Source organism: Leuresthes tenuis, unplaced genomic scaffold (assembly GCF_036924035.1).
Source record: "Leuresthes tenuis unplaced genomic scaffold, fLeuTen1.0.hap1 SCAF_7, whole genome shotgun sequence".
In the NCBI taxonomy this organism is placed as follows: Eukaryota; Metazoa; Chordata; class Actinopteri; order Atheriniformes; family Atherinopsidae; genus Leuresthes; species Leuresthes tenuis.
The window spans coordinates 15521146-15544391 of NW_027325361.1; the positions used below are offsets into that span (position 1 = coordinate 15521146).

Sequence of the window (23246 nt, forward strand, 5' to 3'; positions counted from 1 at the left end):
AGAAAGAAACCGCATGTACATCACCTGACTCCTCTTAACAATGGCTAATCATCACCTTTGCCTACTGACTGCTGGAGACCAATCTCCCCCCTCGACACTGTGTGCCGGCAGACACGCATACACCAGAGACCCAGACCTCCACGCACACACACCCAGCCAGCTTTTTAATTAGACATAAGGGCTGCTTAAGCCACCTTCTCATCCATCAATGCATCCCCTCTAGCAAAACTGATACCATAGTCAGTGGGATTTTGAGTGGTACATCTGTGCATAAATACTCTTCTGCTTACCGGGGTTAGGAGATCCCGACGTGTAAGTCCTCTGAGGAGAATCTCTCTGTGTGGACAACAAGAAAGTGGCGTTTTTAAAAGGCCAAGCTCCCTCGCTTTTCCCAAGTTAGCGACAAATAAGAAAGACAAAAACGATAATGAGATCCTTAAGTGTGTTACACGGTTATTGTGCTTTATTTACAGGACAGGACTGCTCGCACGGCTGAAGAAATGCTTAACAAGCAAAGCCAATCGCAGGCACATTTATAAGAGTGAGCACAGCCAAGCAATCCTAAGTTTTATATCCAAGCAGCAAAGGAAAGCAGAAACAGCTCCGTCGAAAGAGGATCTCTGCTTCCCTGTGCACGCTTCGTGTGACATCTTTAACCTACTGGCATAAAATGTTACATAAAGATCCAGATGTTTCTTCCGGAACTGAAAAGAATAAAAGGTTTCATTTACGTCCTAACAGGTCTTTTAGTTATCTGTTAAAAAGCATTTTCAGAGCAAAACTAAAGTAAGAAAAGTATCTAAACTAAAACTAAATTGAAATAATTCTGACGTGTGTGTGTGTGTGGAAATGAAGGTACTAGTTTGAATTCAGTGCAGGTAAGGTCCTCATTTGTACAGGCGTGTTTACCTTGTTCTTGCTGCTGGTGCACTCCCCCAGCAAAGACTTGCAGCTCTTGTGAACGTTCACGGCACAATCTGAAAAACAGGAGGACAGGAGCTTGGAGTCAGTGTCCTATTAGTCTGGCTGGATCAGATGTATAAGAAGAAGCACTGTGTCACTGTGTAGCTTTTAACACTCTGCAGACTAAAAGGTGCTTGAGTGATCAACTAGATAAGAGAAGTGCTATATATGTACATAAATACTGTCCGTTTACCCTTGTTTTTTTTTTTTTTTTTTTTTTTTAAAAGAAAGAATCACTTCAGGCTAACAAAGATTAGTGCGGAACTTCAGCTTCTCTCTGTTTACACGATACAGAATCACACAGTAGTAGGGCCGGTCAGAAACTCCCTTTTCCTTAGTGTTGGGTTTCTCTTATTGTCCAATACTCTCCCTGTATGGAAACAAGCCAAGTGCCATAAGGTTTACTTGAAATGTTTGATTAGCAGAGATGCAAATCAGAGTTGTTATGGATAAACATACTAAGTACAACTTAACTGCCCCATCTTTGTACTGAGTTACTGGAAAGACCAACCGCTGTTAAACAACACCACGTCATTCTTGCAGCACAGCCAAATGCTGTGCAAGATAAGCAACAGGAGCCTTTCCTGAGGGATTAGACTTCCAAACAAATAAGTCATCCATATGCAAACTACGATCCCAACCCTGCCAGGTAAAACTGGCTTGATGTAGACAGGAGATGGAAGAGAAAGAAATGAATGCACAGTATAACGAGATCAGCTCCTCTGTAAAACCTTATATAATGCAGGAACCAGTAAAAAAAGCTAACTTAAGCTAACTTTTTGAAGGAAGTCTATCACTAAAAGAAAATAGAAGGATCAAATGCAATTTCTTTAAATGAGTGACCACAGAAACAAGCTCCAGCAAACTTTTCAAAAACATTTCACTGCAAGAAAAAGGTGAAATCAACTCTCCACATTTATCATGTTACATGGAGCACGACAGCGTGGCAGCATAATAACTGTAGAAATCATAGCTTGTTGACTAAAGTGAAACACTCCTGCTCTTAAAGCAACACAATGTAAACATGAGCCACGCTGGCAACTTCCACCGACTGAACAAGCCAACTTGAACACATCTTCAGTATCCAAAAATCTTCTGGCTGTAGTGGAAGCGTCGAACTATTTGCAGGTACCCACAGAGACCAAGACCCCGAAGAACAGCCAAAGGGGTTTCCAAGCTCAACTTTAAACCGATCCTTCCGTCTCTGTCTCTCTCTTCATCTGCGGTAAAGGAAGAACAACTGCTGAGCTGAAGAAAAAGAAAAGGAAAACAGGCTTCTTTACCAGCAGTGTTGTGTCCCCTTTGAGTCAGGTCTAACAGTACGGAGCTCACAGCTCATGTGTATCAAAAAAAAAAAACTACAACAGAGAAAGAAACCGAAGTCCGCTAAAGCAAGCAGGGAAACCCAGAGATCATTTTCCACTTCTCCTTTACTCCAACTAATAGATGAAAAAGAAAGATGATCTCTCTCTAACAGCTCTGATATTTTATACCAAAGAGAAGAGCACAAACATACCACCAATGACTGAGGAAGTCCACCAGGACAATATAGCATCTTTGTATCTTCAACTTAGCTTAACCACAGTGACTGGGCCAGGTTGTGGAAAGCAAAAAAAAAAACAGGACACAGCAAGTAAACGGATCCAAGTGATGAAGCCATGTCCTTGCTATAACTTCAGCTGAAGTCATCGCTGACAAACTCAAACTTAAATCCTTTCGGTCTGATGATTATACTCCAACTGAGGAATTTTTGCTCAATGGAAGCAAAATGTTAACCAAAGATAAGCCGGAACGCCATGTCTTCCGTTTACTGATACGCTGCATCTTATCAGTGCCCATTGCAGCCACAGACCACCTTGATGCTTGGCAATACCACCGTGTTGAGCACCATTTGATAGCATCGTCTCAGCAGAAATAAGTCAAAACAGGCTAATCAGGGTATGCTGACACAGCGCAATTCAAGAGGCTCGTCAGGTGAGCGTATTGCAGTAGGTGAGTGTTAACCAGCTTATACACTCTTGGGCAACGCAATCAGTCCCAGTGACTCAATCATGTCGGCAGCTCATTCACGGGACACTTTGCCCTTATCAAAAGCACCACCACACCCAACATCTGCTTACTGGTAAAGTCCCCGTCACACAACAAGCACATTCGTGGTGCACAGTGCACAGCTCAGTAAGTCACTCAGTGGAGTAGAACTGCAGATTAGACCTAGCTCAAACACACTCCCAATACAGTGCACTACCCTTGGGTTATCTTACAGAATAAGGCCGCTTGAATCATGCTTCAGATAGCAAAGGGTGGGTTCTTCCAGAAAAACAGAAGCTCACACAAACAGAATGAAAGAAATCGCAGATGTGCAGGTCCCATTTAATTCAATAGAATGAAAAAACATTGATGTGATGTCACAGAAAAATGCTTTTAAAAACAATCACAGAGGCATGCATTACTTTGTTAAATTATTTCCTGATTTCAGTTCAAATGCAACGTGTAAACTTAGTCAGTTTTGTTCAGTTTAGATGTTGGACGAGTGTTCACCATCAAATTCCATGAGTGGAGTTAAACGTAGCGATCTTCCACAGTATAACCTTATTTAGTGAGGTGCCCCAGTTTTAAGTGTAACTAACCTGACAGATAATAGTAAGGCTACAAAATTAAATAGTAAAAAAAAAACGCATATGCCTCCAATCACTCTTGGCAGGTGCAAGAAAAACCCCGTATCACCAGCTTCCTGCTTTCATGCACGCATTCATATGTGTAAAAGAGCTTAGATTTAACGCTACGAAAACACTTTGAACATCTCTGCAGTTGCAAGCCAGCACATGACATCATCTTGTAAAACAGAGGTAAGTGGAGCTCTGGGAGACACAAACACAAGTGAGGCAAAACATCTCTGGTGGTGATATTTATCACCCAAAAAGACAGCTGACATAGACACCATAATTATCCTAATAAGACAGGAGGCCTCCTGTAAACATGTGAACTGGTACACTCACATGGAACACAGAGTCTTAACCCTTTCAAGTAGTGCTCCATCTTTTGATCGAGCCCATTTTTCAGTGTCTACGCTAAATCCTTTTAAAACTTTTGTGAAGGTGTGAACTGCTAAAAGGGAGCATTAGTTCTACGAGTCACTTTTCCATTTTTGATATCGAAAAGATAGCGCTACGATCTTCTTGTTCTTCCCTCAAGGAAAATAAAACATACAAAGATACAAACATCTTTCCATTGCTTTTTTTCGCCCCTTAGTGAGGATCTGAAAAAGGTTAAAGTGATAAAGATGGAATACTTTGGTACTATGGTACAAACCGTCCCTTGATTTCCGTTTGAACTATTTCCAACAATTTGCTGATAGCATTATCTCCTAAGATGAATGAATAATTAAAGAAAACTAACAAGAGCAATTGTTCTATCCTTTTTAATAAGGTCCCTTTAATGTACTTAGGCCCATCGACTGGCTAATGGCGTTTAAAAGAATCCACTAAAGGAGAGTTGGGTGAGACCAGGAGACCAGTGGATTGGGCCGTTGTGCACAAGCAGACCTGCCAAGCACAATTAGCACCATGTGACCCAGTCAGAGAGAAAGCTCAGACTACGGTCAAAGCAGGGAGGCAGAAGTGTAGGGGACAGGCTGAATTGTCACCCCTCAGACTGAGACATTCCTGTTACCTCGGGCTAATTAAGCTCCAGCAGAGGCCATCACCTGCCCGGAGGAATGTCAGGAATTTGACACAAGAGCGTTAGTTAAAACACTGGAGATAAGTCAATGCCATCAGTTTGGAATAGTTAGCTGCATTAGTCTATGATCCAAATGCTAGGTGCAGAGGGAATACGTCAGACTATTATACAAAGGAAACTAATTCACCTCAAATTGAACCGACTGATATCTGACTTCGCGATTAGAAATGCGACTGACGGTGCCTGAGATTTATCCACAGCACCACTGGCCATATATAGAACAACAAAAACAATTTAGCAGGTGGCTTTTTACTAGAGGATGGAAGGTACTGGAAGCTAACGTTAGCTACGCAGGCTATCACCTGTTGAGCTTCCTCCAAAGTCTATGCAGCATCAGTGACAGACCCCTGAAACGGTACATAAAATTAAAAGTTGAATAAAGTTACGTAACTTCCAGAGACTTTGACAAATGGCATTTTGCGGTATTGTGCGTTCACTGTAAGTGACTAACTGCAGCTAACTGCTTACCCAACTAACCTTGTTTTTCAAATAGAGGCGCAGCTAAGAGGCTAGCTGTGCTAACAGCTAACTCGGCTCTAGTTTATAGCAGTTGATAACAAATTAAGTGCAAAGAAAAAGTTCAGTGTTCGTCCTTTGTTCTGACGGCGTACTTTAAATCTGACATAACGCAACGCAGTTGGAAGGAAAATTTGATGAGCACTAGTATTTATTATTAGCTATTAGCTTTCCAGCTAGCGGCAGGATGTATGAGAAGTCCGTTGAGGGAAACAACGGGAATTCATCCACCTGATCCCGCTACAGCAACTGCTCCTTACCGTTCAAATAAGGCTTGCGATTGTCTCAAATGGTTGCATCCGAAAATAAGTTTAAACTGTCAGAAAGCCCAGCAGATCACATTGCCCGAATAGAGCCAATAGAAGTTAGTATCCCAGATTCTTGGTTTGGTCCAGTTTTGTGTCTCCACTGGGAACAATCTCTGGCACACAAGCGACGCATTCCACAGGCTGAATCCCCACAGGGCTCGGTTCAAATTAAAGGGACACTCACTTGTTTTCTCACGTCTGCGTGTGTGTGTGTGTGTGTGTGTGTTCCAGCGACACAACAACGTTTGGGTTTTTGAAACGTTATCACACACGGGAGTGATGCTTGATGAATGGAGAAATGATCATTGAGAGATTTGTTATTGTTTTCTGGTGAATGTCAAAGAGAGACAGGACTCTAATATGAATCACTTGGAATGTGTGGTGCCCTGCACCTTGTGAAAGATGCCAGGACACATTTGTTTGATAAACAACCTGTTAAAAACAATCATACATTATGTCCCCTCTACCAGCCTGAAAGAACTATAAATATTCTGGACATACAATGGCCTCCACTTGAGAACATATTTATTTGCAGTTGTGAAATAAAGAAGCGAAAGCACAGGACGACTAAAGGTTCCCTTATGCACTTCTGGACATGGTTTAGTTCACTTAAGTTAAAATATATACCACCGATACTGAAAGCAGGTCTGGTTTTTTGTTCTTTTTGTTTGGTGTTGTGAAATTCTTCACCAGCGAGCCACGTGGCTTACAAGAAGGCTGTCTCCAGTTACAATAAAGTCAAAAGACATGTAGCGAAAGTCCTCACTGCAGATTAGACATCTGATGTCTGACTGCGTCTGAAAATATGATGGAAACGATGAATAGAAATACGGTGTGGGAGCATGACTTCAAATCAAACATAGCTGAAAAGATCAGTACGGTAAAGCCTAACACAGAATATTTAGTCAAGTTGCAAGAATGATACTTTGATTCGGAGAGATTATACTTGTTTTTCTTAGGAGAACGCTTAAGTACTTCAGAGTTAAATCGATGTGTATATTCCCTGTGTCTCTTAGTAAAAAGGCCATTAGAGGATTTCACTGCTCTTGCTCCATGATCTTTTATTTATATACACTCATCGTAGTGATTAATGATGTTTCCATATTGGGCTTCCACTCACTGACTCATTTTTGCTTTTAACACACAAGCTTGGAAATATGAAAAAAAAAAAATGCAACTATAATTCAGTGGTACAGAAAGTTCCAGATGTTTTAATTTGCCATGATTGATTTCCACTTCCAGCCTCTGTGTGCCAGCCCCACTATTATGTAAGTCCTGGAAAAAGACCCAAAATTGTCACTCTAAGCTGAAAGAAAATGGGTTTGTTTTCTATCATACGGACAGAGATGAAACACCAGTGAGTTTTACATCAACATCGCCTGAGAGGCTGCTGTTTAACCCCAAGAATAACACGGTGGTGGTAGCGTCATGCTCTTGGGCTTTATTATTTTTTTCACTGCCAATTAAACTGACACACTGCATAAACTGTATGGAATACTGGAGTAATGATAAAGGAGGACTACATCTGAATTCTTGAGCACAACCTCAAATGGGGACAACAACCCCCAACACTTCTCATTGTTGGCTGTGGACTGGACACGATTTTTTTAAACTGTATGTTTAAATTTCTGACCTCAACGTGATTAAAAGACTAGAAAAAAACAACATGTGGCTCTTGTTTATAGGAGCTGTCCCTGTTTTTAAAAGAAAGTTGTTCATATTCTGCAGAGAAATGTACTTAAGGACAGTCAATCAAACAACAGGTGTTCTCTATGTAAGTTTGATTTCAGAATAACCATAAAAAGCTGAAGAATGCCATCGATCTATCCATTTCGTGTGATCTTTCAGTTCTGCTGGCAGCAAAACATCCCAGGAGCATGATGCTACCACCACCCTGTTTAACAACTGCTCTGAAGAGTCAGTTCTACTTTGCATTATTAGTGAATCTCACAAATTAAACTTCACTCATATACAGTGAATGTTTTTGCAAAAGCTAAAGCCAGAGGAATGAAGTATAGCTAATGTCTGCCAAACTTGAACAGGCTGATTAGCGAAATCTTCGCCAAAAAAATGATTCCCTAATAAGTATGAGATTTGCTTTATTAATGGTCTTTAAGGGGTTCTTCCACGCAGAGTTTTGGTCACTACTGTATCTACCACAGCCTGTGCTAAGCAAACGGTTAACCGTGTGTATCGCATGCTTATCAGCTGACCCGTGGGCTGCATTGGAGTGGCTTAAGAGGGACGGACACGGGAGCCTCGAGGTGTTGAAATGTCTTGTGCAGACCTACTACAAAAATGCTTTCAGACAAAGCAGGACCTGCTTTCATGTTGCCAGAGTTGAGCCAACAAAAAAGTAGAATCAGAAGAACAACACAGCTAAGGTGTGCTGTAGCTTCGAATCAAAAAAGGTCCTTTTGAGAGGAGGATGGGGCTAATGCTTCAGAAAACACATGTCAACAAGTTGACAAAAGTTGTGTAACATAAGAGCAATGATGCGGTGTGAAACAAGGTGCAAATTACATCAGGGTGTTTTGGAATGAAATGCAAGTTTAAAGGGGAACTGAAATTCAACACCCTTTCTATCTGACAGAAAAGTGCAGAGGGAAGGCCACAGTCAGCGTGATGAGAGGCAGTTTCTGTAATATTGACTGTTGTGAATGAAACATACTAGTTACTGTACAGTGTTTTCATGCTGTATCTATGTTACACAAACTCAAAAAAGTTCATATGTGGATATTTTGTCCAGTTTCTTGTGGCGTGTGTTTGACTGTGTCTTTTTTTCCTTGTGTGTTACAGCGCTCCGGCACGTGGGTGAGTGCACATGCAAGCAGCAACGTGTGTACAACTAGATTCGAGTGTATGAGCGTAGCACCTGTGCCTGTGTGTGTCAGGCTGTAAACAAGCGTGGGTGCGTGTGCACCTGTGACTCTGGTGTTACTCACTCATGCACTGCAGGCCATGCTTTTTCTGCAGGGTCTTGCTGCACAGAGAGCAGGTAGCACAGCTGGAGAAGGAGCCCGGCACCAAATGATGCCCTCTACTGCTGTTGTGGCGCACTCTATCTTTCTCTTTGGGCTCTCTGTCTCTCTCACTCGCCCTCTCTCTCTGCTGCTCTTTTTCTCGGTTCTTACCCTGCAGAGGAACAAAAAAGGCAAACACAGGAGGCGTTTTTTTGTTAAATGCTAATTTGCGTAGTCTGTGTCACGGTGGCGCATGCGACACAGCTGCAGAACACATCGCATAACCGTGTCAGAAGCAGGATATAGGGTTTATGTAAGAAGATTAAGGTGTGTTTGCAACACACACACCAGTAATTCGTTTACACATTTAGTTTTTTGTAATATTACAAAACGGTAACCAGGGCAGCAAATGCAATCCCTTTTCTGGAGCTTTTCGTCACAGAGAGACTAACTGTAGCACTTATTTGTCATTCACTTCAGGCCCCACTTGTCTGTGGTATTGTTTACCTTGTCTTTATTGAAAGAGCCAGTCACCCTGCTCCTAAGAGAGCTGAGGGTCCTCTTCACCTTGGTGCCCTTCTCCACCTTCTCTATGCGGTCCTCCTCGTCCTCATTCCTGGTGGACGAAGAAGAGAACACAATTCAATACAATATAATACAAATCAATTAATCACGAACACATGTTTAAAATTTTATTAAAACCTCCAGCAAAACTACAATTTAATTTCCATTTGATAGCTTCAAAACAACAAAAAACAAATAAATGAAAAATCTGGGTGCACTGCTGGGTGGGCCCACATTAACATCCTCTTCTGGCAAATATCACAGCCTTTTCGTAGCCAGCAAGCTGTTATTTCAGTTCTTATTTGGTTGATTTTGATGTATTCTTCCTGCTTCTGGGAGACATCCTGAACTTCAGCTGACTGACTTCTTTCGATGAGGAGAAGCAGTGACTTCACTCTGCAAGCACCTCACCTTATTTTTAAGGCTCAGCCTTAGAGTCCAACTCACAAGGTAAACAAGCTCAACTTGTTCAGCTCAGCTAGCCTGCAACAGCGACTCTGCTACCCAGTAGTCTCGCAGCACCCCCCCCAAAGCCTTCACCATACATGTGAAATACTCTTCTGGAGGTGTTCGTTGAAGATCTCACAAACAGTGGCCTTTCTCCCTTTCTTTACCTGAGTAACAGATGAGAGCAAGTCTGGTCATACAACAACCTCGTACTAAGTATACCTATAAATCACCATGTGCTCAAACATGGTGTCTGATTTTGACAGAGTTCCAATAACTAAACACTGCTTGGGTTAAAAACAAAGCATCCACAAGGTCACTCTGTCATTGCTCACATGGGCTTTGAAGTCCTCTTGGGGAACAATGGGATCCCAAAGGTGGCGTCCTGTCTCCGAAAAACCACCCAGAGACTCCAAGAAGGCCGGGTAATCTAAACAGCTGTTCAGTGCGTGCGTGCAAACCACAGTCGGAGCCTTCTCTTCTGCAACTCGCAGATGGGTAAAACTCTGCCGTGTATCAAAGTATCCGTCCCCCTGCTGTCCTTTTGTCCAAACAGTCTTTTCTTCCTCAGGGCCAAAAAGTTTTATCTTAACTTCAATCATTTCACTCGTTTTAAAAAAAGCATAAATTACTTTTTTAGATGGTGGTTTGTAACTTCTGATGGTGAGTGTTGGGGTGTGGAGCAGTGCACTGTCGCTACAGAGTCTGCTAAATCTCCCTAAAAGTCTCGCAGTCACTGGGAGTTTGATTTACCCATCCAGCAACCCCAAAGATCAGGTCTTCGAAAGTTTTATTGGTCTTACGGACCTTAACTTGACCTCCATCATTCCAGTTAAATGCCTTTAACCGATTACATAACGCACAGAAGAAAACCACTACCTGAAAACATTTGCTTTGAAGGTATTTCTCACTTTTATTTTCTGATTGCTGACAAGCTGCTTTGAAGAGAACCATAGCGAGTGAGTGTTGGGATGAGGTTTGGGGAGTCAAATCATATTTTTCTTATGATTCACAGTATTAAAGTCTATGTAATTTAATGTATCCTATTTTCAATTCAGTTTTATTACTTTGGCACCAAATTGTAACATGAAATCTAAGAGGATTTAGAAATAAATAGGAAGCTCTAGACCTTAAGAGTTTGATGAAACACAATTAAAATACAGAACCTAACAAAACCTGACAAAGTCTCACCTTGTTAGGTTTCTACCAACCGGCTTATAAAACGCCTTTACACAGACTATTAGTATTGTGAGGATTTATTTGATGTCAGACACATTCAGTAATGTGAACGTTTCTGCAACTTTATTGCTGACAGAAGAGTGTTTAGGGCAGTACTCACTGTTTGGAGAGGAACTCGTACCAAGTGACACTTCCCAAATCTTTGGTGTCCGATCTGTTGTTTCTCTGCTTCGCTCTGTCAAAATGAAACAATGACACAAATTCATGTAGTTCCAGTTTCAGGGCAAAATGGTGCAAAGTACAAACCTTAAATGATGACAAGAGATGAGCTCGTCAAAGCCCGAGTTTAAAACGAGAACATGGGCAGTCTGAGAATAGAAGGTGATTTCAGCTGCAGTGAGCTTTCGCGAGCTGAAAATATCGTGACTTTGTGACAATAAAAACACTTTCAGTGCTCCACAGATTCTTTCCAGGGATTGGGATGTACAGTACTGTGTCAGTGCACAAACCAGCACGTGCAAATACACATGCAGAAGGCATGCATCCACTCATAGTGCAGGTTTGCACACACAAAACCACACTCTCTCTCACACACACACACATAAACACACTTCATAGTCACAATGTGGCTCTCCTGCTGCTCTGAAAACTGGCAGGTCGTTAGAACAGCAGCAGGAGCATGCAGACCTCCCTCTCCTGTTTACTTACCCGTGGTACAGCTTTAGCTCCTGCAGAACTTTCTGTACCATCAGCCTAAGACAAACAAGACACTGACACTGAGTGGTGGCTGTGAGAGAAGAGGAGAGGACGAGACTGCTGGGAACTGGGTGTCAAACTGTGATTTAGAGAAGTATCCTCCCTTGTCTGCTGCCTCCACACAATTGCCAGAGTACACATATATATTACAGACAGACACACTCATATAGACTAAGGGGCCATCTAAGGAGCTAAAATAGAGACATGTGGGAGGGGAATACTGCACACATATGACATGGACCAGAAATGTCAAGAGAGAATGGGGAAAGCCCCTCTGTTATGTGGGAGTTAAGTAGAAGTAACAGAGTATTTACAACTACAGAGCAGTATGTGCACAAACTATTCAAGAGCTGCACGCATAATTTACAGTTGCATCCTGTAAAACAAACCAGAGCTGTATCCTTTTTCTCTTTCAAGCGTTTACCTGTACTGCCATTCAGACAGAGACATATTCCCGGAAAGAAGATCTATATTCTGCATGTACTCTGAGTCAAAAAGGTCGCTGTGTTCTCGCTCAAGTCGCTGGTGTTATTCATGATGATGTGTACTTACATGTGGTTCTGTCCTTCCGTAGAGTGTAGGTTTTCTTCAGGGTCAAACTCCTCTGCCACTGGGAAGAAAGACAAACACAGTGAGTATGAAAAAAGCTGCTTGAAAAGTGTAAAAACACAAACCTTTATGGGATTGGCTCTACATGCAGAAACACTTAGGCCCACACCTCCTGCTGCCCTGGCGGCCTGTTTGGATGTCTGTACAACTCGAGATATGTGCGCCGCTCGGGAATATTCATCTGTGGCAAGGATCTCTGAGCGAGAGTACAGCTGCCTGCCAAGAGCACTGGTGGCCTGAAAGAAGAATAAACACGTATGTATGTCTTGTGTACATCTGATGTGTTTTATATCCCCTCGCTGATGTACAACAGATGCTGTACAGTGACACATGACCTTTATTAAGTACTAATCTACAGTATATTTCGTTATTTCTAGTCCCCTTCATCAGAATGTTCTTTGTAGTTTGGCAAAATACTGCAAATGATACACATTCTTGTGTGTACTTATTTGGTATCAAATGTCTAAGTTGTCCTTATCTATTGTCCTTAGTTGTTTAAAGAGCCAATGTTGTGCTTATGTAGCAGGTTTGTGATTTAATTTTGTCAATCTACTCTGTAACTTTTACATGCTGTTCTGTTCAAAGTTTCTCTTACTGTACATTACTACTGCACCTTTGCCGTTGTATGTCTGAAATACTTTGTTGCAAATCTTCCTCTCTTTTAAAGCCCAGTCTAATCTGACTGATCTGGTGATTGGCTAAATTGTGTGAGGCCTGTAGTATGATATAGATGAATAAAGGATGGTAAATGGACTTTAAATGAGGTATTTCAGTCATTTGAGTAGCAGTGGTTTCTGTGGTAAAGAAACTTCGGTGAAGGCTTTGGGTTTTCCAACTTAGCAGATGTTGCATGTACGCAAAAAGCTATAATTATTGAAGCAAAGGGAGAGCTATGGATGAGTTAAAACACAGTTTGGGATTTTGAGATTGTTATCCAACAGTCCTTTATAAACTCAGGATCAGATAATTGTAATACTATGGTGCCTTCTGCTCTCAAGTCCCATCCACGTAGGGTTGAAGCACTGCCTGACAGGAGGACCGACCCCATGTGATGAAGCAGAGTGTTTGTCACGTGATCTCATATGATCTCAAGATTATCACATGATAAGCAATCTCAAACAGGTCCGAAACTGTTTGACAAAAATCTCTTCTTCTGTAATTGCATTTTCTTGTGGCCCCGCTGACTTAAGTGTTAGCTCTTTGGGAAAAAAAAAAAAAAAAAAAAAGCATTCACACTTAGGTGATACCTTTTTTAAGAAGAAATCACTGGAGGAAAGTTTAAAAAAAAAAAACTAGCAATACTGGATCTACTGGGTTTTGGACAGTTTACCTTCTGGCTACAGCTATCTGGCTCCTCTCCAGGATGTGCAGAGCAGCTGTCAGACTGCTGCTGGGAGCAATGGAAAAGATTATTTTGTCTGTCCTCATCGTCCTCTCTCTCTTCATCGCTCTCTATGGCCGCGGTATCCAAACTCAGTCTGGCATCACAGCATAGCAACACACAGATAGCAGCGGGTTAACCAGGCAGTGAAACATAGCTCTTAACCACACTAAGGGTTTGAGCAAACAGCTCAATAAAGCGTGTTTATTTTTGTTTCTCGTTGTACATTTTAGTGCACTGTTCATTTTCACACTTCAAAGTAGTTTCGGTGGTATTACATAAAAAGCTATGAGAGACTAAATGTCCCCAAACACTTAGCTCAGTTAAATGACACAAACAGAAAAGAAAGCTGCATGTGACAATTAACACCAGTGAGTAATGTTGAGACTCAAGAGAAATATTAGGAGACTACAGTTTGAGTTTAATCATAGAATTGTATCAATTCATTTTTCTTACCTCCTGCCGGAGGTAATGGGCGACAGGGGGACACCCCAGCTGTGCCTCCGAGACGTTGACATGGATCTGACCAGAATAGGAAAACTGTCCAGGTCTGGCTCTCCACCGAAATCCATTGTGGGTTGGTCCTCTGCTCCTTGTGCCGTTATTGGATTTGCTGTTTCCATTGATCGCAGTAGTCCATTTAGATCAATTGTCAAGCTCAGATCTTCTGAAGTGGAGTCACCACGATCATTGACACAACCTGCCAGCGACTTAGGGCTGAGCTGAGAGACCAAAAGACTGTGAGGAAGTTCCTCTGCAGGCTGTTCAGAGGAAGGAAGTGATGTTGTAATGACCTGCAGGGCCTGTGTGGTAAGAGACGTCTGTGAAGGTTGGTTATTGTCTGTGTTTTGAGGCACCTGGGATCCAAGAGTTTGCTGGGTTTTGCTCTCTGGGACAGCAGTGATTTCTGTGGATGCAGTGGTCTGTGAAGCCAGTGTAACCCCCTCCAGGTCTCTGAAGTACTCAGAATCTCTGAGAGAGGAGTCAAGGCCCTGCAGGTCCTCCACACTGCTGCTAACCTCCACACAGGGACAGTCGTAGTCACTGACTACTGAAGATGTGTCCTACATATTAGAGTAAGAGAAAAGTCGTGAAAAAATGTGAGGGAATGAGAGGGAATACGTTTTTCAAGTTATCTAAAACATTCTTTTTCATTTCTTGGGTTTTTTTCTTCTTAACAAGCTATTTCAGTGTTAGATTAGGCATATTTTAGGCACTACCTAAATGATTTGTTTAAGTGAAAGAGGTTAAAGAAATCTGAAAGTGAGGATTTTTCCAAATGGAGAGGACAGAGCTTTACCTGGTCATCACTGGTGCTACCAAAGAAGACATCCTCACTGACAGAGGTTGGGGGCAATGAGCAGGAGGATCCTTTCTCACTGGCCGCTTGAGGCTGGACACTGAGCTGGGCAGTGAGATTTTCACTGGGCTGACTACATGGCTTGCACTCGGATGCTAAACAGCAAATTATTTGATTTTTGTAAATTACAAACATCTCTCAAAAATGCAATAGCTTCAGCAGGTTCATAAGAAGAAAAGGTGCACAAAGAAAGTCTGTGTGATCAACGGAGAAAAAGCTTGCTGAAAGCTTCTTTACATTTCCATTAAAACTGATTCCTTGATTCACATGATGCCTAACCACCGTAACCACTAGCACCCGCTCAGTGAGCCAGCATAAGTCTCCTCAGTCAGCGATGGAGAGCTGGAGTTTACATCCTCACTGAGTTTTCAGCAGCCTGGGAAGTGGCCAACCTGTGGTCAATAATGTTGTATACAGTGGTAAGAAGTTTGCTTTTTTAAAAAAAAAACACTGATACGTTGATTAAAAAGAAAACTGTCTGTGCCTCCTGGTGTCTGAGTTTTTCATGTTCATTGCTGTGGTTTCAGCCCATCTTAAGAGGATAAAGCCACAGTTCCAACAGGTTTCATAATGCCCCTTTCAAAATGGACACCTCCTGAACCCGTTCTCCTTGAGCACATTTCTTACACATCTATTTTTATAATGTAGTAGGTGTTATTTATTTTCATTTCTTATTAGAGCGAATGAGTTTATCCTTTAAAGCTGCTTTCACTTCATTCTGGCAGCATATGAGCAGCATAAAGAGCCTTAAATACAACATTCAGATAGAGTTTGCACATCTTGTGGAGAAATAATAATGTTAACATAAATTGAAAGATATGTAATAGGTCATTGGATTAAACGGGATTAGAAAATGGACGAATAGATGTAACAGATCTGGAATCAATTTTTTCCAAATGCAAATGTCCCCCCTTTGCCCTTCCTCCCTGTTTTGCAGAGGTTGGGTGTCCCTTTTCTTTTGGAGATCAAGTAGTGGTCATCTAGCCATCCAACTGGTCACCATGATTGAAAAGCTAGACCTTTTGACTGTTGTAGCTGTAGTCTGCGCTACCTCCAAAAGAAAATATCCATCTTTTTAGCTGCTCAATGCAGCCAAAAAGTTACTGTGAAGCGTCACCGAACATTACAAATATAAATGTGAAAGGTCCACTGTGTAGGTTGTAATCACATCGAGTGGTGCAACTCGCAGAATGCAACCATCTGACACGCTCCACCTCCACCCTCCACCTCTCAGCATGTAGAAAAAGGGTTAGAAAAGGGTTAGAAAAGGCCTGCTCTAGAGTCTGCGTATGATTTGTCCTCTCATGTCGGGACTGAATAGAATACTTTCTGTATTTCATGAAAAACAATTCCACAAGCCTGTCATGAAATGAAACCAACAAAAAGAAGAGGAATCCATAAGCTTGATCAGGGGCTTTCTATGTTGCTGACAAATATTCACCTGTGAACCATCGGCCCTGTAGTACAGTGAGATTAAATGCAGACTGAGTCCTGCAGCATGTCCCGCTGTAAACCTGCAACATCCACTCCCATCTTCTGCACGACAGCTAGAGATACTCTTGTGTGAACACACATACACAAGCAGACAGATAGTTTTATATATTTCTAAATCAATGGTTGAGGCTGCAGGGGTGGGCAGCATCCCTGCTGGAGGGAGAATTTGTTTGTGTCCAAATCCCTCTTGTGTTAAGTGTAAACTTAAACAGTCAGTAGACACACTGCAGCGGCAGCTTGATGTTGTCCTGTGCAGCCGCTGTGGCCTTTTATGGTTGGCCTCTCGTATCTTCTGAGACACGACACAAGGATAAAGCATCAGTACGTATGTGTGTGCGCGCAAACTCAGGTGTGTGTGTTTGGGTCTCCATAACCATTCTGGCACTATCACAGTCGAGCAGTTTTTTACAGTTTGGCTCAACATGACAAAGGGTGGTCTGACTCTGCTACTAGAACTAGTGACTATCAACAAATAATAAATCCTCTAAAGACTTTAGCGCCTGACCTAACGCTCCTTGATTCAGTATATTTATGCACTCTGAAACTTTACATACGTCAGATCAGTTTTGTTCATCTGTCTAACACCATATCTGTGATTTAAATCCACTACATTAGCAGCAGCAACTCAGTCACAAAAAAGAACATAAAGTATATTTGTCCACATGTCCAAAACATGGTGAAAACAAAATGAAGACGCACAAATACTGGAAGGCCAACGTTTTCCATTGCCTGGTGTTTTGTATTGAGCAGCGTTCAGGCGACATGATGCCAACATGCAACCGCGTTGGTTTTTATTTGTTTTAGATTGATATCTAACCGAATCAGCTGTGACTGGCAGAAAAGTAGAAAGGTGAAAATGACTGACAATATTGTGTCAGATGTGCTGAAACACAGTTTTCTGGTGTGATACAGTAGTCAGTCCGCAGTTTAACGTTACTTCCTGCCTCAGAAGCCTTTTCTAACATTATACAGATGAGCAAACCCTCTTTTGTGACGGTTTCAAGTAAAGCAAAATATAATAGAAAACTTTGGCATGCAGTTATTTTGGAACCCAAAAGTTGTAGTATGTAAGTGGAATTACATACTACAGCAATCACACATTTTGGAGTTGGACCACGTTGGCTCTTGTCGACTCTGTGCATGCAGCACCCATCCTGTCTCTTCTTAAGTCAGATACCATGAAAATAAAACGGATTTGGCTTGACAAACTAACACCGTTAAATCAACCATTATGCTAACGTCAGCACTTAATTGATAAACTCTACAGTGTTTAACATTCAACGTTTTTCACCTGTATAGATATAAATAGTTTTACATAGAGATCTACAGTTTTATTAACATTTTGTCTCTTTGCAGTATCACAAGGGACTTGTTTGAAGAGGTTTAACAAAATGAAAAGGCTAAAAAAATACATATTTGCCACTATTGTGCTTTATAATCCCATCTGTATTTAGTGTTTCATTTCAATTCGAATAAAAAAAAGATTTAAAAACTTTATCAAAGGTGACAAGGAAGGAAATGAGGGTGCATGTTTACCACAAAGTTTGCTGCACACATGTTAGCAAGGGTAGATGGCAATCACAAGAGGAACTCAGGAATCATGTGAAAAGGTCAGTTGATTTTGTTTAAGTGTACACAATGTGTTACATCACACAGATATAGTATGAATAACCTTACAAATGAACTAATTCTAATTACGTTAATAGCCGGTAGCAGAAACCACAAATACCATCTAAATTTGAAATTTACCATCTCTGAGACTAGATGCTCGAATTAGAATTGTGGTGACCATTTACTGCCTGCATGATTCAAGGACTAGTGTTGCTTGTGTGTCGTTGAGTATGACAGATGTTGTTTGTAGGAAAAAACAGAACACAGAGGCTGTTAGATAAAGCACACATCAAAACAACCGTCATCTCGCAGATCCTCTTTGATCAGAAATTCGTCTGACTACAGTTTCAAGGTACCGAGCTACACAGACACTGAAACAAAATGGAAGCAATTGGCGTAAAGCAGGAAAACAGCATGAGAACATGAAAAGCATGAAGAACTTTGTCTAAGTTCTGCATGTTATGCATCAGGCTACCAGAGAAAAAAGTGCGCGGCTTAATGTATGATGTGTGCAGAGTTCTGAATTTAGACCATTAACCGCACAGGGCAGAAAATCACACTCTGGAATCAACACGTTTCTTTTTTCAGTCGAGCATGCATTGTGACGTTTCTGCACCCTCATATTCAGCACCATACACTTGGGTCAGAAATGACTCAGTGCCTTTAATGCCAAATTCTCCTCTGCAACCGTCCTTCACCACAAACCCTAATCAGGTCACAATGGTAAACGACAACTATTTTGACCAGAACTGAAAGGAGCGCCGAAGTGAAGGCAAAACTCACACATCTGCAACATGCTCTCGGGGTCACATCCTGTCTGCAGCCTCAGCTGAAATACAACACACCCAAGATAGACTGACAAATAACTCTAACGCAAACCAAGATTACCTCTCTTGAAGGACCATCTCTTCATCCAGAGTTTGGAGAAGGATGGCCAGGAGTGATTAAGAGGCGAGTCAGCCATAGGAGCAGCACAGTGGGGAGGCCAGCTTGAACTGGAGCTCGTTCACACTGGAGCTTTGGCACCCAGTGAGAGGAGGAGAGAGGAGAGGGGAGAGGGGAGGGGAGGGAGTCAAGAGCCTGCTGGTTGGGGATTACCTCCAGCAGAAAGAGAGAAAAAAAAAAAGCAGGAAGTAAAAATGAAGTTACGGTGGGAGGGTTGGTAGGAAGAGAAAAGGAGCCGTAAGTGATGAAGGGAAACAAAAAGGAAGGATGGTGGCATATTTGCTGATGTAGTCTTTTTGTTTTCCTATAGAATTATGATCAGGGCAAAACAGATTTACCGTTGCTCTCTTTTATGTATTCTTCTTTAATTTGCTCTGAATCTATGTGGATCTTTGGAACAGTCAACGTGACAGAAAAGATCTTAACTGAAAGGTAAACAGGGAGGTAAAGTGTGTTTTCACATCACAGTTTCTATCCATATTCAAAATAACGTTGATTTGTTCAAATGAGGCACGACAAGTTTTAGAGTTTTCATTGTTTCAGGGAAATAGAATAGAAACAAAAAAGGGAAGGAAGTATATGCAATGAAAGTATAGGGCAATGACACATGCTGTTTTTTTTCTTCACTCTCACTCAAAGGGGCAAAAACACATCTCGTCTGATGTAAAAATTCCTTAAAAATGTTTAAATGTTTAAAAGAAAAAAAACTGCAGAAGAGAAGACAGACAGATATGTCTGTATGCTATAACAAACTGACACGAAGTTGGACTTTTTTTGCATCTATCGGGCTTCTTTAGCTGTGCCCTTGCAGGTCCCACCAAACTGCGCACACAGCATATCAAGTGGAACACTCTGGGGCTGAAAGACGCTGTTTGAAACCTGCTCAAACATAAGAAAAGAAAAGACTACTTACAATAGATGACACTGTAGATAACCCACGACTCTATTCAAATCCTTGTCTGAAAAGAACAGGAAAAGGTGGCTGAAGTCCTTCGGGTTTGACTGTGTGAACCGTCCTCCGGTCCTCTGAGTGCACAGAGCCAACCAGCTGCTTCCTCTTTTGTGCAGCTGAATGGGTCATACTTACAGTTTCACACATGACTATGTCTCTGAAACATGTTGTGTGGCACCTGACACACTTGATGGTAGTGCAGCACTGCAGAATGAGTGCAACCACAGTCTTGAAGCAGTGACAATGAGTGACATATTGGCAATAAACAGATGTTCTGACCTCACAGACTTTGCGACTTGTAAAGTCATACTGCATCGGGTTTACAGCATCAACTTCAGGCAGTGCATTAATGATTGCACATCACAGTACACCATTACACATCTGTGAGATACATCATCATGTCAATACTCTGAGTAGTCTGGTCTGCATGAAACTCTTCTGCATCTTTGTGGCTTTGAGCTCTCTTGCACGGTCTTGAAAAACAGCTTTGGGAGGATATGGAAGTGTTTCAAGTGGTTACAGTGAGAACATAACTTTATCGCAATGCATGCTAATCTTTTACTTTAAGAGTGGCATGTGAATAAAAGTTATGGCCAGGGCAAAGTGGCTGCTCCGCCTGCAATTTCCCCTGAAATATGATTTATAAGCGGTAAAAAGAAAATAGAAAGAAATCTAGTGAATAAAGGTTATAGTGACTACAGTTTGACTTGTGCGTGCATCATTGCAGCTCCATTGTTACGTATAAAGAGTGGGTTTATCATGGTTCTGAATGGGAGAAGGGTAAAAAGGAACCACTAAAACTTACTGTCAAGATGCCCTCAAGCAAGGCCCTCAAGTTCTGTGATATAATCATTTTCACAATCCACAACTACAGTTGTCTGACTGAACTAGGTTGAAATGTGGGTAGCTGTGGATAACATGTACAGATAAAGATAGAAAAACCGCACTAAAAATTCTATTTCAGCAAAATCATGAGAGTATTATCAGCAAAATTGGTTCAAATAACACAAAAGGAAAAGGACTTATTCTGCAGAGACATGTTCTTCATGTTACTGACAGACGTATGCGTTCAGGGTTAACTCGTTTTAACCTCTCAAGAGTTTAAAAGTTGTTTAATCCACGCAAATGCATCCAATTTCTGCATGCATCGCACGCCCAAAAGAACAGCCAGTTTTTATATCTGTGTTGGTTCGGTTTACATAAGCTTTCACAGGTTTGTGCATCGTGAATGTGGCAGCGGTGCAGAGGTCAGCGCGAAAGTTCTCTCAGCCTGCGTTTATTTTCTCAGACAAGCCAGTTAGGTGCACTGGTCATTGTGAACAGGCCTGCGTGGTTTTCTCTGTGTGTGTTGCCCAGGGGTGAATCGTGTCAGCTGGGAAATGTACTTATCAGCCATAACATTATGACTCCCTTTACAATATTGTGTACCAAAAGAGCTCTGATCAGTCGGGATGTGCAAAAACACATCTGTAGGTGTCCTGGAGTGTCTGGTACTGGGACTTTAGCAACAGATCTTTTTATCCCTGTGGGTTGTGGAGTGGCATCTTTGTGGATAAGATAAAATCATATTGGTATCTGGGGAGTATGGAGGCTGCTTGAACACCTTTGCCGTGATCTTTGAGTCCTTCTGAGCAGTTTCTGTGGAGCCCATTCTGTAGTCCTGCTACTGTAAGATTATGTTACCACATGGGGTGTGTGCCTAGTTTGCAAACCTGTTTAGGAGGGGCAGTTGCAGGCACCTCTCACTCGCCTTCGTCCCCTCTAAGTGCAGAACATCCAGGTAACCTCCATCTGAGTGCCAAGATGCAGCTTTTCTCAGCTGAACATCGCATTGCTGACTTTATAACAGTCAGGTGTGCAGACTCCAGCCTCTCTGTGACACTCGGGTGGATGAAAGTATTCATAGAAAATGGTTGGATGGATCAAAACCTGGAGGAGATGGTTCTCAGCCCATAAAGGATTATTCGATTTATCAGATTTCTCAGCAAGAAAGACAATAGCTACTAAATATTGAGCTTATTCACTTAAGTAAGAAAAAGAAAATATTGTTGTGTGCAAGTAATCAATCTTCATATTAAAATTGTAATACGAGAAGAAAGTAGGTACTCAGACTATAGTGGTTTTATTTCTATGCATAATGTAGTTATCACAGATGCATTAACACGCAAGTCCCCCTGCTTGAAGTGTAGATCATTTCAACTGCTGGACAGTTCTTTGCAAATCTCCTTTCTATCATCTCAGTCACAGGGAAGTCTGCACATGAGAAAACTCGACCCATCTCCACCTCTGTCCATAGTGAAGAAGTACGAGAAGACATGCTCTCCAATAATTTTATTCATAATTTTAATATAAACAGTTAATTGTTGAATAATTTACACACAGCAAGGTTTTTATTCTTATATCATTGCAACATTTTCTTTACATGTCACTACTTGGCTCTCCTTTGAAAACATAGAAAAAATAAATTGTCAAGCGTTCTTTTAGTCATGGCACATTTTTGATCCTGTACAATAAGCATTTATTTCTGTGTGTGTGTGTGTGTGTGTGTGTGTGTGCGAGTGTAAATTCATGATGTTGATATCTGTGATACATAAAGATAATGGCACATTTGGATCCAGTGTGAGGGGGATGAAGCGATCTCTGTGGGTTTGGACTGTACATACACACGTTTCATCGTAATGTAGAAACAACATATCCCAAAATTAACACATCAGCATATTCATCGTCAATAAAAATGACATTAATAAAGAGGTATCCTGCACGACTACACACAGCATTCAGGGGACCACCTATGTGCACCAAGGAGAGAGGAAACTTGAAGACAGAGAGGAGGAGGAGGAGCAGCAGCAATCAGAGACAGAAAGAAAGCCGACACAGAATCAACTCCACTGATTTAAACAACACACAGCACAGGGGACAAGATAGAGCCAAATATAAGGTGAGTAAACTGGAGCAGACCACTGACAGACAGGCAACTCCTAAAAAGTCGTGAAGAGGCTGCTTTCCCTCACATTTGTCATCGAACGAACAAGATCACCACACCGACACGCGCCAATTAAACAGGAACAGTTCACCATCACACTACTGACAGACAGTACTTAATTTGCTCATAGCGGGAGGCGTTTCATCTTTATACTCCACTCCGCCACTTTGGAGGAATAGTCTGGAAAGCTCGACTGTTCTTTGTCTGGGGGAAGACAAAGAGCAATGATATCGGTGCCACTCGAATGCTCGTTAAAAATGAAAGTTACAACAAAGACCGTTAACTTAGGTCGAAGTCAGGAACCCGGGGTGAGGCTCAGAAAGCAGACTGAAAAAGCACATTCACTTTAAAGCCTCAATCTGAGCCTATTAAGTTTACAGATTAATGTTCATTTTACAGGGTGGCAAAGGCTCGACTCGCCCTCCTCTGCCTCTGATTGATTCACTTCGACATTCTCATCCAATCTTACTCGTCATG

The 23246-nt window shown here is 41.7% G+C and overlaps 2 protein-coding genes across 3 annotated transcripts in view; one reads left to right on the plus strand and one right to left on the minus strand.

The window, feature by feature from the left end:
* Positions 1-19061, minus strand: part of arhgef18b (rho/rac guanine nucleotide exchange factor (GEF) 18b) — a 40128-nt gene extending 21067 nt beyond the window's left edge. For both annotated transcript variants that reach the window (XM_072389494.1, XM_072389493.1), the window contains exons 1-11: positions 18778-19061; positions 14725-14879; positions 13881-14488; positions 13374-13521; positions 12153-12279; positions 11987-12044; positions 10839-10913; positions 8996-9104; positions 8471-8660; positions 910-977; positions 291-336 (exon numbers count right to left, since the gene is read on the minus strand). In XM_072389494.1, the coding sequence (XP_072245595.1) occupies positions 291-336; positions 910-977; positions 8471-8660; positions 8996-9104; positions 10839-10913; positions 11987-12044; positions 12153-12279; positions 13374-13521; positions 13881-14488; positions 14725-14879; positions 18778-18853 (1660 nt within the window). In that variant the 5' untranslated portion in view covers positions 18854-19061. The remainder of the gene's footprint in view (positions 1-290; positions 337-909; positions 978-8470; positions 8661-8995; positions 9105-10838; positions 10914-11986; positions 12045-12152; positions 12280-13373; positions 13522-13880; positions 14489-14724; positions 14880-18777) is intronic.
* The window catches only part of timm44 (translocase of inner mitochondrial membrane 44 homolog (yeast)), a 251283-nt gene that overhangs the window by 223521 nt on the left and 4516 nt on the right, over positions 1-23246 (plus strand). The gene's annotated exons all lie outside the window — the stretch shown is intronic.